Here is a 16,938-nt window from a genome sequence, read left to right on the forward strand (position 1 = left end):
CTATATTCCATTCTCCAAGTTAATTCTTAGTACTATACCAATACCCTTCTTGAATAAGCATCTCTCTTGCCTGCAGGTTACTATAAGCCATCACTGGGTCCAGTATAATGATGGCAGCCTGATGAAGGTAAATGTTTCCTTCTAGAAATGCCACATAAAATGCTACTAAAGAGGCAACAGCTGTTGAGATTACATAGTTTAACTCTTTTACATGCTACATCATTTTTTACACGAAAGGTATTTCTTGGTTTTTAGGTAGTTCAAGCAAGGTGATTGGAAAAAAGTCACCTTCCACAATTCCATCGAGAGCTGAAGACACAGATCAACTCTCATCCAAATTAATTAGCCAATCCCCACTTTTCTCAACACCAGACCTCTCAAACTACAAATATTTGAAGTGTGTCACCCCAAACAGGTCCCACATGTAAGCATCCACTATAACTAAGATTCTGTCTAGACCAAACATCCAGCAGCAGTTGCTGGTTTTCCCTACTGCACACTTGAAATCCATTAACAAGCCAGGCCACAAATATCTGACAAAAGAAAGTTGATATGTTTTAACTCAGAAGCCTCAACGCATTTTGCTTCTTGACAAGGTGACCTTATCAGCAGTTTAAAGAGAATTTAATGCTGTAACTTCATTCTCATAGATACTGGTTTTTTCTGATAGATCTACACTACTAATGAACTTAAACTGTACCAAATCAAATGTTTTGATCCTCTGTTATGGTATAAAGTAATTCTTACAAACCAATTACACTGGAGAAAAAGAAAAAAAAAAAGAATGGAGATGACATCAGATCAGTCACAACTGCACAACTAATACTACTGTACTGCTGGTAGTAGCTTTGCATTACTGCAGAAGTTCAGCTTTCTGTATTGTATTCTTTTGACGACTTATGCTCAAGTTAAAAATCACTGCACTGATTAATACCATGTTCAAAAAAATTTTTAACACAAGGTTTCACTTACCTTTTACTTTAAAAATGGGTAACTTTTGCTAAAATATCTAATTAGTATTTAGGGCTCACATTTTCCTCAGTTTGAAAGTTCTAGCCTAAACATTTAATGGGATTCTCATGCAGTTTTTAGTAAATCAAATGAAACACTTAAATCTTGGCTTCCCTTTGACAAATAGTTTTCAAGAAGAAAATACCATCTCATGCCCAAAACAAAGTAAAACATTCTTGAGAAATTTAACATTTTAAAGCACCCCAGTTCTCAACATTTTATCAGGAAGATGTTTCTTCTGTGAAGTGTAAAAGACTACTTATGTTAAGGAATGCTACTGAATGAAACATGCTACAGAGCAACAGCTTGGATTGCATAGCAGCACAAGTATTCTGCAGCTAAAGATAAAGATCAAACTCCTTGCCACAAAACAGCTACAGTAATTGCGTTCTTCAAGCTCAGAAGCCAATATATAAACCACTCAAATTCCTTTGTACTTTGCCATTATGGAAACAGCCAACATGTTCCAGTCAGGCTAGAAATCCTAACCACTTGTCATGAGCAGGGCATCAGTTCAAACACCTACTCAACGTCATTTGCATGTCACTGTCTGGTCAAGGTACAAATGTTTCTTCCAAAAGAACTTCCTGATTTTGAAACAAACCAAGTCAGTTCCAAATGGTTATTTCAGATACTTAACTTGTTACTATTTTTAGTCCACCTTCAGTGATTTTTGTCTTATTTTCCTTGGCATAGTTTGCTGTCATGGCAAAAAGATGTTCACAGATGGGGAAAGGTGACTGCACAGAAAACAACAGTAGGCACAAATTGCAACTGAAGGAATAAATTCTGTGTATTTAATTCTCAGCATTTTAGGTATTACACCAAGAGGTGCCAATGTCCTTCTAAATGACAGATTACTACAGTAATAGCATTTCTCAAACCTAGATTAATAAAACACTTGTTCCTGATAGCCAGGAATATTCAAACAAGACTGTCTCTAAATGTTTGAAAAAAGACATAATGTCTGTTTGAGATTTAGAAGAGAAAGAACCACACAGCACTTAAATTACATAATCGTAGCATTTGAAAAGCAACTGCCAGCCTTAACTGGAAAATCCTGTGACAATTTCAGTTCTGAGTAATGTAACACCTAACAATAAACAAAATAGAACAAATTATTTCTCGAAACTAAGTCCTACTCTGAGAATATTCACGTCTCCAATTTGACAATTATATGTGCAATAACACTATGCAAATCTCCCACGTTATTTTATTTTTGCTCAGAAAGACACGTTCCACCATAGCCTTCAAGTCTTAAAAATAATGTTGATAGAAACTGTCTGGATTTCACTGACAATAAAAGTAGAATCACTGCAGAGTTTAATACCAAGTATCAGTTGAACCAAACATTTTAGTTGACAAGAAATATTACAGGAGCTCACCACAGTACCTTGTCTACATGGAAAATTAAATCCAGTTCACAGACATTTTCAAAACATTTGTCTAGTGTTTCCACAAATACCTGCAAAGAGGAAAAAAAGCCAGAGGTCAAGCTTTATCAGAAACTCAGTAGTTCCATTAGGTGTGAGGTTTAACAAAAGCAAATACAGAAAATAAACACTGGGCAGATTTTAAGGCATTAAAAGCATCTATAGAAATTATGTGGTTAACATTGTTATGCCAACAGTATGTTATCTGTAGAGGGCAAAACTGTATGCACAAGTCAGTTATGTTATAACTCTGCTAAAAAGTCACACAGTTTTAAACAATAGCTGCATCTTGAAAAAACAGTAACATCATCTATGCTACAATTTTCTCAGCCGTGATTCAAAGTCTTCCATTTCATTAGAACCCAATTACTAAGCAAAAAATCAGCTAGTTTTCTTCATTATTATTACTATTTTTAAAAACTACTACATTGCAGGCATCTCCCAGTTAACCAGATGACTGTTAACTTTGACACACAGAGACACATGTGCAATGCAAACTGTCAGCATCATGCAAGTTTGTCAGCATTACGGCTTCCAGTAACAGTACAGCAGTTTTCACCCGGTTTAGACCTGCTGAATTCAGGATGGACCAAGGAAAGAGGTAGCTGTCTTAATATCACACCTGCTTATCCTGTCAGGCATACCACCACATAAAATTTAGAAAAGTCCAGCAGTTTGTACCCAGGCAAATAACTCCTCCCTGAATCTAGAATGTAAGTGCACAAAGCAGAAAAATCCAAGCAGCTGCTGAAGTCCAGCCACTGATGATGTCTGCTGGATAAGGACAGCACGTTACCCTGCTTTGGGTACTTCTGTAACAGATTCCTTCCTCCTTGTGTTAGCCAGTTTTGGTAACCTAAGAGCATCACAGCCCCCAATTAGGCCAGACAATGAAAAGATTATTGTACTTGCACTCCCGAAGCTCCTGAATGCCAATCACTATGCGCTTGTGGCGAGTGCTAACAAAGACTCCATCCAGTGTTAGAGAGGTATAAACACAGTTCCCTTTATGCAAGGGATAACTCCTACTGACCTAGATGAGATGTGTCAAGACCTGTAAGTTAAACACATGCTTGAGTTTGAGAGCTTAGGGTCCTCAAAATTAAAAAGAATTTCTGTAAGAATTTACTGATTATTTATTAATGACTAGTAAATAAGCTGCAACTTGTAGGAAATTTTAATCTCAGTTTTTATATGTTTCAAGGCCGTTTTGTCACAATATGCATTTAATATTGTCACTGTATCTAAATTATTTTTTTTGCAATTCTAAACTCAAACCTTATAGCAGCAATATGGAAGAAGTCAAACACCTCGTTTTGATTCTCTCTCTTTTCAACACAGTTTATTAATCCCATCTTAGTCTTTGAGAGGAACCAGATTTCAGACTACCTAGGCCCAAGAAAACAGGAATGAGAAGCCATGTTCTGCTGACAAAAATAAAGTTGATAAAAGGGCTGCTTCTATAGATACATATTTATGTCTACAGACCCAGTGAAACAGGTCTGCTTGACATCAGCCATTTCCAGTTGTCTACCTTGCATATCAAGAAAGATTACTTTTACATCTGAATCCCCAGTCTCAGATCCTGCTTACACCATAAAGAGGATCACACTCTGCTGTTGCTATTACTAGTATTATCAATCTCCATTTTAAAGTCAAACTACACCTAACTGATGTTCCATGCATTTAGAACAAGGATTATACTTTAACACCAAATACCAATTCATAACTTAAACTAGGAACATAGAGCATTTTCACAGGCAGACTCAAGACAGTAAGGTTCACTGACAACAGTTAACTAAGTAAATGAATATGCTTCTGTTAAATTACACTGAAGCTAAGTGAACCACATCTTTTTTTTTTCTTCAAGTATTTGTTAATTTGTTTTGATAATAACACGTACTATAAAGAAGGGATACGAGCAAACATAGAACTTGTATGTTAAGCAGAACAAATTACACAGTTCACAACTATGTGCAGCAAGACAAATGACCACAGACATTCTCTTACTTTCCTTGTACCTTAGGAGAATGCGGTTACAAGGACAGTGCTGTTTGGTATTAGCTGCAGGAAGAAGATCGGAAATAGAGTGTAAACGTAACCTTTATCCAAAGGTTTCAGTTACAAGAGCTAACAGTTTGACACTATTTTTGAAAGAAAAGAAGATATTCCACATATACATCACCAAGTTTGCACACAAATTTACATACTCTGACTTTGACATCCACCTAGTTCCTTGGAAAACAAAGGAACACATTAAAAACTAAAACTCAAAAATCTTCCAAAAAGGCCCCCACAGATATGTGTATTTAGTAGCCATATGTATGCCCACACACTGACAACACAGTTTTATTTCTGTGACCTTCTTCCAGTAACTAGGGTTTCTCCTGCAACAACACTTGATTCACAGTTACAACGGTTACTTTTAAACCTTTACCCATTACATGGTGACACCACCACAGACTGAACTCACAGATCTCTGTTTGCAATGCATGACCAGTAATGCAAAGCAAGCATTTTTTAATCTAAGGGAAATCAGCTGGCACTGAGTATTCTTCAGAGAGATTTTTCACCGGCTAAGGATTTCTCATGGAAACTACAGAAAGTTCCTCAATCTTCCATTCATGATGAAGAGTTCACTCAAGAGTAATGCCAGCACTGACAAGGTATACGTCTACTACAAATAACTGGTCTTTAAAAGCATTAGTCTACAAGGTAAACTAGATTTTTTTTGACTAATATTCTTCGACCTGTTTTAAGATGCCTCCAAATAAAATTAGAGCCATTTTCATGATATTTTTACTTGAGAGTCAAATGAATTGCACACTATGGCAAGCAGTGCTAGAATTTATGTAGTTCAGTAATTACTTCAGATGCTGCAGACTTGTAGATCAAAATAATCAGAAGAGAAAACACACCAATTATTTCGGGACACAAACACACCACACATCAGTTCAAAAGCACCTTGTGATGTTCTTGGAAAATAAACATAAATAAATGAGTCAAATAGCAGGAATATAAAGATGCATGCACAATGAATTACTAGCTCCCCCTTGTGCTTCATTTTTGAAATCATTATCTTTAAAGAAAAAACTATGCACATCTCTATGCAAGTAAACAGAAAAAAAAAAAAAAGGGAAAGAACCCACACCTTTCTTTTGTAGTAAATATGCTTTAATAAAGCCAGATACACACCTGGAGAGTAAAGTACATGAATGAAAATACCATATTGTTATTGGATATACACAAGCAAGGAGCTTCCTATACTCAGTAATATTTCAAACGTAAAATACCACCTTTACCCCAAAGGGCTCATTTTTTAATTAGGCAAACAAGACAACAAAGGAATAAAATATACATTAATATTGGGAAGATAACAAGGCTAGCAGAAAAATCAGAACACCTATCAATTAAATGCATCTGATGCTAGATAATGTCAAATACTAACAAAAGCAGGTACAAAAAATGAAGTAAAACCAACAGGAGCTACTCATATCAAGAACATCCCATCCTTCTTCCTAGGCTAAACAGCAATGGCAAACCTCAAGACAGAATTAATTTAATCTGCCCATGGAGAGTCCTCTCCTTCACTGCTTTTGACAGTTCAAATGCTACTTGAGACTCCAACTAGTTTAGAACATAACAGTCCGATCATATAGCCAGTTCTCCATACACAAGACTAGTTTCTCTTCTGCTCTAAGTCATCGTTCACATATGATTGCAAGCACATGAAATCAAATAGTGTTTACACAGCCTTTCTAATTGGGAAATCCTTGGAGCAGCCGCTGCGTTTTCCCACACTTACACTGACATCCCAGTTTTCTTTCAATAATTTTTTTTTAAACTACTCATAGATTATACAGAGAATGCCAAGGTAACAGTTGGGCAAAGGGAAAGACTGTACAAGTCCTGCTGATTAGTCAAAACAGAAGTGTGTTAGGTCTTTCAAGCAGACCTACCTATAGGCTTAATGCATTACCAATAAGGCTTTTTAGGTCAAAATGTTCTTTTTGTTCTTAATTCCTGCCCTTTACTTTCCACCCAACTCTAAAATAAATTAATCATGTTAACTGAGAACTAGTTAGAGATTTTTCTGCCAAAATAGGTAAACCAGACATATGCCTCTTCTTTTTTTATTTAATTAGCATAAAAGCATCTCTGGTCAGGATGATTTATCTTTAGGAACCGAGAAAAACATCTTTCATGAACTGCACTGCATTTCCCATATGCAACTTACTGAACAACGTTACCTTGCAAGCCTATATGCAACTTTTCGTGGAAGACTGATCTCACAGATTTAGCTGCTTACTTAGTCAACATGTCTTGGAAGTACAGCAATGGGCTAAAATCCTCAAAAATGCTTAGAGTTGACATAGGCTTTTAGGTTCGTAAGACAGTTAGGTACCATTGTAAATGTCACTCAATTTCTCCTCATGGCAGTCTACAGCTATTTATATTTCATTACATACTTTATTTCCACGTGCTATAGCCTTACACTTCACAGGCTAATGAGAAGAGTCTAAAATAGCTACAACTTGTGACATAATTCACACTGAATCCAAAAGACTACAAAACCTACCAAGCGTAGCACAGATGCTGACCTATCTCCCATCCAATTAATAAAAAAACAATAAATAGAATCTTGTGTTTGTATTAAAAAAAAAAAAAACAGACAAAAATTAACAGTATGAATTTGCCTGAGTTCAAACACGTCTAGTTTGAACACAGTATGAAATCTGAGGCAGAGTCTGCGATTTGTAACACATGCAGTGTATTCATTAGGCCTGAACCAAGAAGACTTACCTGTGAAACAGCTCTGACTTAATGGTGATCTAAGTGGCCTTCACAGCAGTATCTTATCTATTACAAAAAAAACTTTATGCAGAAAAGAACTGCAGACTGCCATATATAATCTAATCCACTATAGATTTATACAGTTTACAAGACAGAAAACCTTTAAGTGCTAGACTGAGTTCTAGGTTCATTTCACCAGTTTATTTTCATGAGATCATAAACTGGCCCTCTACACAACTACTTTTTTAAACAATTCAGTATATGTATGATTCATAACAAACTCCAGATGGCTGTTACCCGTGTTGTCTCTGAACTATAGTAAACAAAGATGTATGAAGACAGTTCAACACTTCTCAATAAAAACCAGACAAAGCTTATTTGCTTGAGTAGATGTATGTCTATATACTGCCAGCCTGAATTGCACTTGGGGTTGAGATGTAATAATAAACTTTCTGAGGGTGCTTTTCCAATGTAAGATACATTTAATTCTGATTGCTATTGCTAAGAGGATTAAACAGATCTTCCTTGTGAGCTAGACTGGAAATGAAAAATGTTTAATTAATCTGTGTATACTTTCTGCTATGATCAAATGGTTGAATTACAATCATCTAGAGAAATGAGAATACTGAACAGCTGCAGGTACTGTGGTGAGACTGTATTTATACTCAAAATCATATGGGTCAGAAAAAAGTAAAGTATTTCTAGAAATAGAAATAGCATTTCTACTATTTCTGCTTCCTTCAAGTAATTATACTGGCATGTAATTAAACACCAGGGCATAAGGGAAAAGATGTGAAATATAAAAACTGAGAGACTGAAATCCATCGAAGTACTTCTGGCACAAGAAGCAACACAATTTAGAGAAAAGTTTAGTATATCCCTGATTCAGAGAGTTTGAGGGCTAAATAAATATAGGCAGTAGTAAGCTCAAGCAATTTGCTTCAACATCTTAAAGTAAAATTTAGGTTACACTGTGTAACTGGAAATACCTAGAAGCTACTGATGTTACGTTTTTAATATACCATAACAAATAAAATCTTAGCTGAACTTGCATAGTGGCCCTGCAAAATGTAACAGGTCAGACAATTGACCGAGATAGTCTTTCCTATCCTTATTATCTGATTAAACACAAGATACTATAATATCCACTTTATCTGAAAAGTATCCCTAAGTCACATGAAATATTAATATGCTTCTTTTCTCAGTTTATAAATATTTTAGCACTTCCAAGTAAGAAGACAGACTATGCAACAAGCAACTAAGCAACTCTGTACAACAAACTGCTAAAAACAGGTAAGGCCATTGTATACCTCACTCAGTAACTTGCACAGTTCACATATTGCAGAATGTTTCTATGACCAAAGATGATATAAAAATCTAGAAAAAAGTGTTTCCTTCCCTGCTACCCACACAGCCACTTGGAAATACAATTTGTATCTACTGTCGAGAAGAGCACTAAACACTGAAGAGCAGTTCTGAACACCAATAGGTGACTATGAGAAGCTATTCAGCTCCAAGAAAGGTCTGCAGGGAACTGTGAAGCCTTTAAGGCTCACAGTGCTTTCTGCAGTGAAATAATATATAGATACAGGCTCATGTCTCAGGTTACCACAGATTTTACTTATGTAATAAATAAATTCTCTTGATGTGCAAGCTTTTGAAAGGCTTAACAGTAAGTGAATCATACACATATATATATATATATGAGACCCATTTTATGTAATGGCATACATCACTTCATGGTGTGAAACTATTTTTTGTCACATCTGACTACACTAACAATCCTCAGTGAAATTGTTTATGCGCAAATTTTAAGTTGAAAATCACCGGTGTAGCCAGAGTTCTCTTGACGTAAGTGTTTGTAATACAGAAATTATTTTTGTTGCTGAGTTGATACACACATATTTAACAGTTTAAATCATACATGCTGTATTGGCAGCCATGCAGAAGACAACGTATTTGAGGAGTTAGTGATCTTGAACAGGCCGTGTCTGCTCTACTAGGCTTGACAAGTGTCCTGGTTTCAGCTGGGATAGAGTTAACTGTCTTCCTAGTAGCTGGTACAGTGCTATGTTTTGAGTTCAGTATGTGAAGAATGTTGATAACACTGACATTTTCAGTTGTTGCTCAGTAGTGTTTAGACTATAGTCAAGGATTTTTCAGCTTCTCATGCCCAGCCAGCGAGAAAGCTGGAGGGGCACAAGAAGTTGGCACAGGACACAGCCAGGGCAGCTGACCCGAACTGGCCAACTGGGTATTCCATACCATGGGACGTCCCATCTAGTTTAGGAACTGGGAAGGGGGGGGGCAGGGATTCGCCACTCAGGGACTGGCTGGGTGTCGGTCGGCAGGTGGTGAGCAATTGCCCTGCGCATCATTTGTACATTTCAATCCTTTTATTACTACTGTTGTCATTTTATTAGTGTTATCATTATGATTATTAGTTTCTTCTTTTCTGTTCTATTAAACTGTTCTTATCTCAACCCACGAGTTTTACTTCTTTTCCCGATTTTCTCCCCCATCCCACTGGAGGGGGGGGGAGTGAGTGAGCGGCTGTGTGGTGCTTAGTTGCTGGCTGGCGTTAAACCACGACACAAGCTTCTATCTTATTAATGTAATCTATGACTTACAATGTCTCTGGGATATGTGAACTGTGGGTGGATCAAGGAGTGGAATGTTTCGATCCTGACCAAGAGGCTGTTGCATGTTTAGGAGTTAGTAATCCACACAACACTTAACCTGAGCAGGCACAGCCCTGCGCTGTGCTGCACAAATTCTTTGGCTGCAGGACAAACTGAGCCAGCTCACTGTAACAGAGGAGCCTGCAGGCAGCTCCCACTCCGTACTGGTGATTACACCACCTGCATGGCCTTCTCTGTATTTCAAAGCACAGCAAGATGTCCTCATAAGAACATCCTTTAGGAACAGAGTTGTCTTCTTGTGAGGAAATTATATAGTAACTCAAAGGTCCAAAAAAGGGAGAGCCCCACTCCATGGACAGGATCTGCTCTGCACAGTGCACTGCGGGAAAATCCGTCTGGGCTCCATTGGATGCTGCATGAACACAAGATGCCCAGCATCTGAAGTGGTGTAAGATTTACTGTCTAGATTCCTCTCCTTACTCGGTTTTATCAAACAGTTATCATACTAAGCCATTTTGTTGTCGAGCCTTTCTTACCGAGATCCAGAAAGAACCTGTACCGGCTCTCTTTCTCCTCACCTCTTCCCACCCACCCCACCCTCCAGTGCAGAAGACATGCCTAGGGCAGCATCTGCACTCATTTTCTAAGGCATATCTGACCAAAGGCTCACAAGCAACAAGGAAAGTTTCATTCAAAGAGGTTTTGGATGTGTTAATCCATTTTATATTTGTAGTGAATATATATGCGTGTCTATGTGTGTATACACACACACACAGAGCTTTACGTGTCAAGGTTCTCACAATCTAAACTTGCCTAGCGAATGTTTGAACTGCACCATTTTTACCTGCAGCCAAAACAAGGCCTTGAAAAGCTGCAGCAAAAAGAATAGCTGCTGATTGTTCAGTATGTTCCAAACAAACTGTTTCCTTACTTTCTCATCAACTTGGGAAACAACTTTTTCAAAGACAGTCCAGAAAACTGCAAGCAATCTAAAACTAATACTCAGCACTTTGGGCATTGTTCACAGTATGAAAGCCACCTTCGCTTCCAAGTATTACAGAAAAAGATACAGCTAAATATTGAAGTTCTAAGGTACTTAGAAGTAGAATTCCACTTATTAAAAAAAAAAACAAAGCAGCAAAAAAAACTTACTTGTATGAGGTCTAAAATGCCAAGCTCACTTTCTGAAGAATCCACACAGAAGACAAAATACAAGGTGGCATAATGTCGGTAAATTAGTTTGTTATCAGATCCACCTATTAATCTAACCAGGAAAGAAAACAGGAAAGCTTAGTTAGCATCTCAGGATAAGCTGGGCAAATCCTCACAGTTATTTCAGTTAATAGGAGGCCTATTGTTAATGGCTGGCTGGAGCTTTCCCAAATCTAACTATATCACAACTTTTATTTTGTGATATAATTACAATGGAAGAAAACTAAGCACCAAGACAGCCCAAGTTACATTTACCACACAAGCACAGTTGTTGTTATCCATATGGATAACAATTACATCAACAGATGCACCTTTTTATTAAAATCAATTCAAACAGATCATTTAGTTTCACCAAAAAATGGGTATTAAAAGTACTTCCATTACAGACTAGTGGGCACTGTACAGGGATTAATCTGCTTTACAGATTAACAGAGTGTATGCCTATGAATCCTTCCCTGCCCTTCTCAGAGGAGCATCAACAGAAAAAGAAAACTATAATGCAGACTGGCATTTGGATTACAGAAAAAGCCCTGAACTGGGTTTATGTTGCACTTAATTCCCAAGAACATGTAACACTCTTGTGCTACAAAATGTTTGGTATCTTGAGAAATAAGACTGTATGACAAGCAATAGCTTACAATGCAATGTTAAAGTCACAGAAGCAATTATATTTTTATGGACTCACTGATCATCAAGTTACTGAGCAAGAGAGGAGGTCTAAACAGGTATTTACTTCCACTCTTCTACTATAGCCCTCCCAAAGAAGGTACATAAATCATAAGAAGAGATGTTCTTCAGATCATTGACATTTGCTTTGAGCAGTAGGAGGCCTGCTCAAATCAAAATGAAAATATTTTGTAACCTGAAGCTACATGGCTATGAACATCATAATTCTCCCTTAATTCTGTACTAGGACTGAATCACCTGTTTGGTGTATCATAACTCATCCCTTTAGTTTCTGCCTCTATCATAGGGAGAGAATACATCAATAAATAAAAAGAACAAGAAATCTTTTAGGTCACTTTTGCTTAAGCACATTGCTTTGCATTAATGCTTGGGTGGGGGGAGGGGGGATTGTTCCTGAAGAACGGGAAATACAGTTAAGAAGTACGAGACAAAAGTATTACAAACAAATGTGAAAGTGGAAAGAAATGTCAATTAAAGTTTCCTTTTTTGTGCTTTACTTACCCAATTCTTTCAAATACTTTAGTACAGACTTAGTATATATAAACTGTTGAGGCCTTTGGGGTAAACTGCAAACTATAAAGTGATCCCTGTCCTTAAAAAAAACCCAAACAAACCACCCACACCTGAAAAAATATGTTGAAATGGTAACTCTGGAATTGAGCAGTAGGAGGAAAGCCAGAATTGTGTCCTCTGCCTTAGTTTCTTTCTGTTACACAGCTGTGATTTTTCTAAAAGGCTCCAAATGGCTTCTTTCACTTACAGAATTCAAGCCAGCATGTGTCCAGCTTGAAATCATCTCCAAGAACCTAACAACAGAATCACCAGTTGAGTAGTTGGAAGAGAACAATTTTAGTTTAAAAAATAATGAAATAAAAAATCAGGAATCATCTTGATCAGAAAGAAGACATCATAGCTGACACAGTACAGCTAAGCATTTAACTGTCTCTGCATACAGAAAATTTAGGCATTAATATACTAACTTGCAGTAATTAGAAATTTCCACAAGTACGGTATTTAACAGGCTATGACAACATCTGTGTTTAAACTGGAGATCATGATCTTACTCCATCAATTATGACTCCTTTTCCTAGAAGGTGGCTTTGTAACTACTTACTCTTGATGACTAATATCTCAAAATAAAACAGTTCTCCATTTCAGAATTTCTTCTCTTCAACTAAAGCAAGACCACATTAAAAAACCAACCAAGAGGATTCAAGAAGGAATATTTTGTGTGTGTCTTCTAGAGACAGAAGACACGTCTGGCTTTCCTTCCACCTTGCTCTACCTATATTAATAAAAAATCTTGGTTGACATTGCATTAGTTAGCGCATTTACAACTTACTTTTTCCTTCCTAGTTCATATAGCAAGCCTGAACCCTGACAAGAAGGCTGAGAAATCCTACTATCAGAGGCTGTCCACTCAAATTTTAGGAGCTCAAGCCAAAACACCAGCTACAAAATATTTTAATTTTCTCAGTGGGTATGCAAATGTCAATACCTCTTCAAATGAGACTAGAAATCTTTAGCTTTATTATAGGGAAACTGGTTAGGTATCATCTGCCTGTTTCTTCCCCAACTTGTGTCTGAAACAAATACAGTATTAGATATGGCACTCTGTCAGTTACAGCACTAGAAAGAATAAGTTTTATTGCCTAAATCATTTTGATACATGTATGTATGCTTAAGTTTGTAAAGAATATGTATACCTGGTGCAACATGATAATATTCTTTGTGTATTAAAATGTCTCAAGTGACATGGCATTTACATTACAGCTGTAAAAACAGTTATATTACAATCAGCAGTAATGATATTTGCTAGCCAGTAAGTATTGGGCATTTATTTCAAACTTGATACTTACAATCCTCCTTCTAGGAAATTACAGACATTTTCATCACGTTTTGATACTAAATGGAAAGTTTCTCTGATAATTTGTTGCTGCGTATCTTCACTCTATGAAAGAAAACATATTTTGCTATCAAGCGGAAATGGATTAATTAACAATGCATAGCACACAGAGCTAATAAATAGAACACAAAGTACATTCAGCACCCTCAAACTGTCTACTTCTGAAGCCTTAAATCTGCCAATTAACAAGCTGCATATTGTTTTTGTCATTTCAACACAAAAAGACATTTTTACAAGTTAAGTTGCAGAATACATTACTAAGAAACAACTGTGAAAAAAGTGATTGTATTTAAGAAACTGCTAAAAAAAACCTAAAAATAGTTTCTTCAAGCAAACAGGAAGTCTTCAAGTATTACTAATTTTTTGTATCTCCACCATAGCCTCAACAGCTACGGACATGCTTTGAAACTATTTTCACCCACGAACAGAGGGAAAAATTCTCAAAAGCGTGAAGGGGCGGGGTAGCTAAAAAAACCGTAACACATAATGGCATCATAAGCAACAGGTTCTCCTAAGCCATTAAGTTACTAATCTGCTAGAAGGAAAGAATACTTCCAAGTTTTAATTTGCTTGACTCTTCTTGAGTCCCCACTGCGACTCCATCATTCCTGCACACTTGCTTTTGCTACCCTTCTGTAAGAGTGGACTCATTTTTAACAAGTCTGTATTTCCATAGTCAAAAAATTTAGATACAATTCCTAAAATCCTGCATTTGTTTTATAGCACAGAACCCTGAAGTCATCAAGTATAATAGCCCCCATCCCTGCCAAAGCATGTAAGTCAGCATTTTAAACCATTATATGAACAAACACTCTGAGCAAAACTGGGCCATGTACCTTAAAAGCAATTTCAGCTAGAACAGTGTAGTACCCTGCGTGACTGCTAAGCAAACAAAGCCTGGCATCCGTGTGGTTTGCATGCATCACCTTCAATTCATGTATTATTTTACAAACAACCTCTAGAATCCACAAAGACATCAGCAAAAATCTCCAGCAGAAGTAAATTGCTCCATAAAACACAGAGCAATAAAGTGCAGGTTCCTCTGCTTCTATAGTTGGTGTTCCTTAAATTGTGCCTGCCTTGCTCCACTGCAGTTATCTCCATTACTTCCCCTATATTTTCCATGGTAGCAGGAAAGAGACAATGTTTCTTTTTTCCTTAAGAAACTGAGATACTGAGTATTAAAAAAACCTTTGTTTTCAGAATCTGCCCTTAGTGACAAAGTTGTTCAGAAACTTATTTTTAACTTTGAAATTATGGCCACAGGTCTATATTCTGAAACATAAAACCACAGCATGTATGTCCTCCTATTTAATTGCCATGAATTATTACAAAAGATTATTAACTTCATTTTATGCAGTAGAAACACTTCCCATTCTCATATATATCAAGGAAAAAAGTTACACATGTTTTTTAAGTTTTGGTATCACAAAGCAAACAAATACCCCTTTCACAGATGTGACCAAACTAATCTCTCTAGAAAGCAGGAGATAATTCCATCTGTAGAAAAAAAATTGAGATTTGCCTCAATACTGGTTCAATTGGTATTAATGTCTGTGAAAGTTTCAGAAAGTCCACAAATAAACCTGTTTTACTGAAGTCACACACAAAAAGATAATCAAGACAATTGCATCTGTTTCTGTGCACCACAAAGCTTTAGGGAAATCACCTCATCACATAATTTCTTAATTTCATTTGCTATTCCATTTTCAAAATTTCAAGGTGTTCTGTATACAGACGTATTACCCTACTTTCAGCATTGAAGATTTATTTGTTCTAATTCCAGTTATGAAAGTAGTAGAGCAGAATGGAGTTGGCAAGAAAAATCTGGTATCCTCCTGCCATTCACTCCTCTCCTTCCTCTGCTTCTCCCTCCCAGGACTTTGATTACACAACAGTAACAGAAGACACAAAAAGATAATTACATTTGAATGGAAAATGAGAATGGAAGTTAACTGTTTCACATGAATGCAAGTTTTGTATACCTTTCCAAAGTCTTTCATCTACCTATTTAATTGTTACCTCCACAGTAACAGGTAAAAAAAAAAAAAAAAAAAAAAACTTTGTTAGTAAGTTACTGTAGCTCTGCAATGGATCAAGAACAGAGTGGGGATGCACACAAGGGGAACGCTTATCAGTATGTGTAGGTGAGAATATTCCATTTTAATTTTTAAATTAGAAACGGTAGACAAAAGACATCTGCTTGGTAAGCCAGCACTGATGAGAAAGAAGAAAACAGGTTCAAACACCTGTACTAGAATTTCCCACTATTGCCTTTCTAAAGAGAAGGGATCAAATTCAGACTTCCACAGCAATGACCTTATCAGTTACACCCTTTAATTAAAAGCCTGACAGTGCAAACTGAAGTGTCACAGTCATCATTTCTGCTCCAAGATGTAGAAGTAAGATATGTCCCTTCTGACAAAGTTAAATATGACTTCTGTAATAACCAGAATTGCAAGTAAGTGGCCACAAATCCAAGTAAGTAATAGCACTACTGAAGGTGATTATTTTGTTTACATAATTCTGGGAAGCATCACTTGTTTTCTTGTGTTTTAATGCCCAAGACCCCCCCAACCTGAGCTGAGCCAATTTGCTAGGAAACACAATACATGATCAGAACATTACCTTAAAATCTCTTAGCCTTGAACTAAATCAACTGTTTCCACATTGTTTCTTAACTGCCCGTGGCTGCGCTTTCTCTTCATTCAGACCAAGTGCTTGTGCTGCACTTTCAGAGCTGCTCTGCTTCTTGCCTTCCCCCGCACAAAAGAACATACCTTTCTGTTTCATTACATTTCTTTTTCACCTCAACTGTATTCTTATAGTACTCTGAAAGTTTCCAAAGGAAAAGGCTCTGCCTACTGGACCTGGGAGTCCCATAAAACTCATCTTCCCACTTCCAACACCTGCCCCAGCACGGAGGCACGCAGCACTACACAGACACGCCGAGAGTCGGGCTGGAAAGCACGGCAGAGCTTACAGCAGCGTTTCCACAGGCAGGCTCAGAGAGCCGACTCCGCCGCGGAACGCGACTCCCCTCCTTCACCCCCAGTACTACTAAAGGACGAATGCCGGTGAAAACGACGCTAGCTGGGAAAACGGCGTTCTTCGAAACCTCGTTTCCCCGACTGACGGCCCTCACAAGGTCCCGGCACCCTCCATTCTCCCACGCCGCTGCCTCAAAGCCTACCAACCCCCACAGCCTCACCCCGCAACCGCCGGTCCCGAGGACACCCGCCGCCCCAGGAGG

The 16,938-nt window shown here is 37.4% G+C and overlaps 1 protein-coding gene across 5 annotated transcripts in view; it reads right to left on the reverse strand.

Moving 5' to 3' along the window:
• AP3S1 (adaptor-related protein complex 3, sigma 1 subunit) overlaps window positions 1-16,938 on the reverse strand; it is a 44,178-nt gene that overhangs the window by 27,029 nt on the left and 211 nt on the right. For 4 of the 5 annotated variants that reach the window (XM_010562354.1, XM_010562355.1, XM_010562352.1 and 1 more), the window contains exons 2-4: window positions 13,639-13,730; window positions 11,033-11,144; window positions 2,405-2,476 (exon numbers count right to left, since the gene is read on the reverse strand). In XM_010562354.1, the coding sequence (XP_010560656.1) occupies window positions 2,405-2,476; window positions 11,033-11,144; window positions 13,639-13,730 (276 nt within the window). The remainder of the gene's footprint in view (window positions 1-2,404; window positions 2,477-11,032; window positions 11,145-13,638; window positions 13,731-16,938) is intronic. The other variant, XM_010562356.1, reaches the window with a different exon arrangement.

This window comes from Haliaeetus leucocephalus, unplaced genomic scaffold (genome assembly GCF_000737465.1).
Source record: "Haliaeetus leucocephalus isolate CR32 unplaced genomic scaffold, Haliaeetus_leucocephalus-4.0 Scaffold158, whole genome shotgun sequence".
Classification (NCBI taxonomy): Eukaryota; Metazoa; Chordata; class Aves; order Accipitriformes; family Accipitridae; genus Haliaeetus; species Haliaeetus leucocephalus.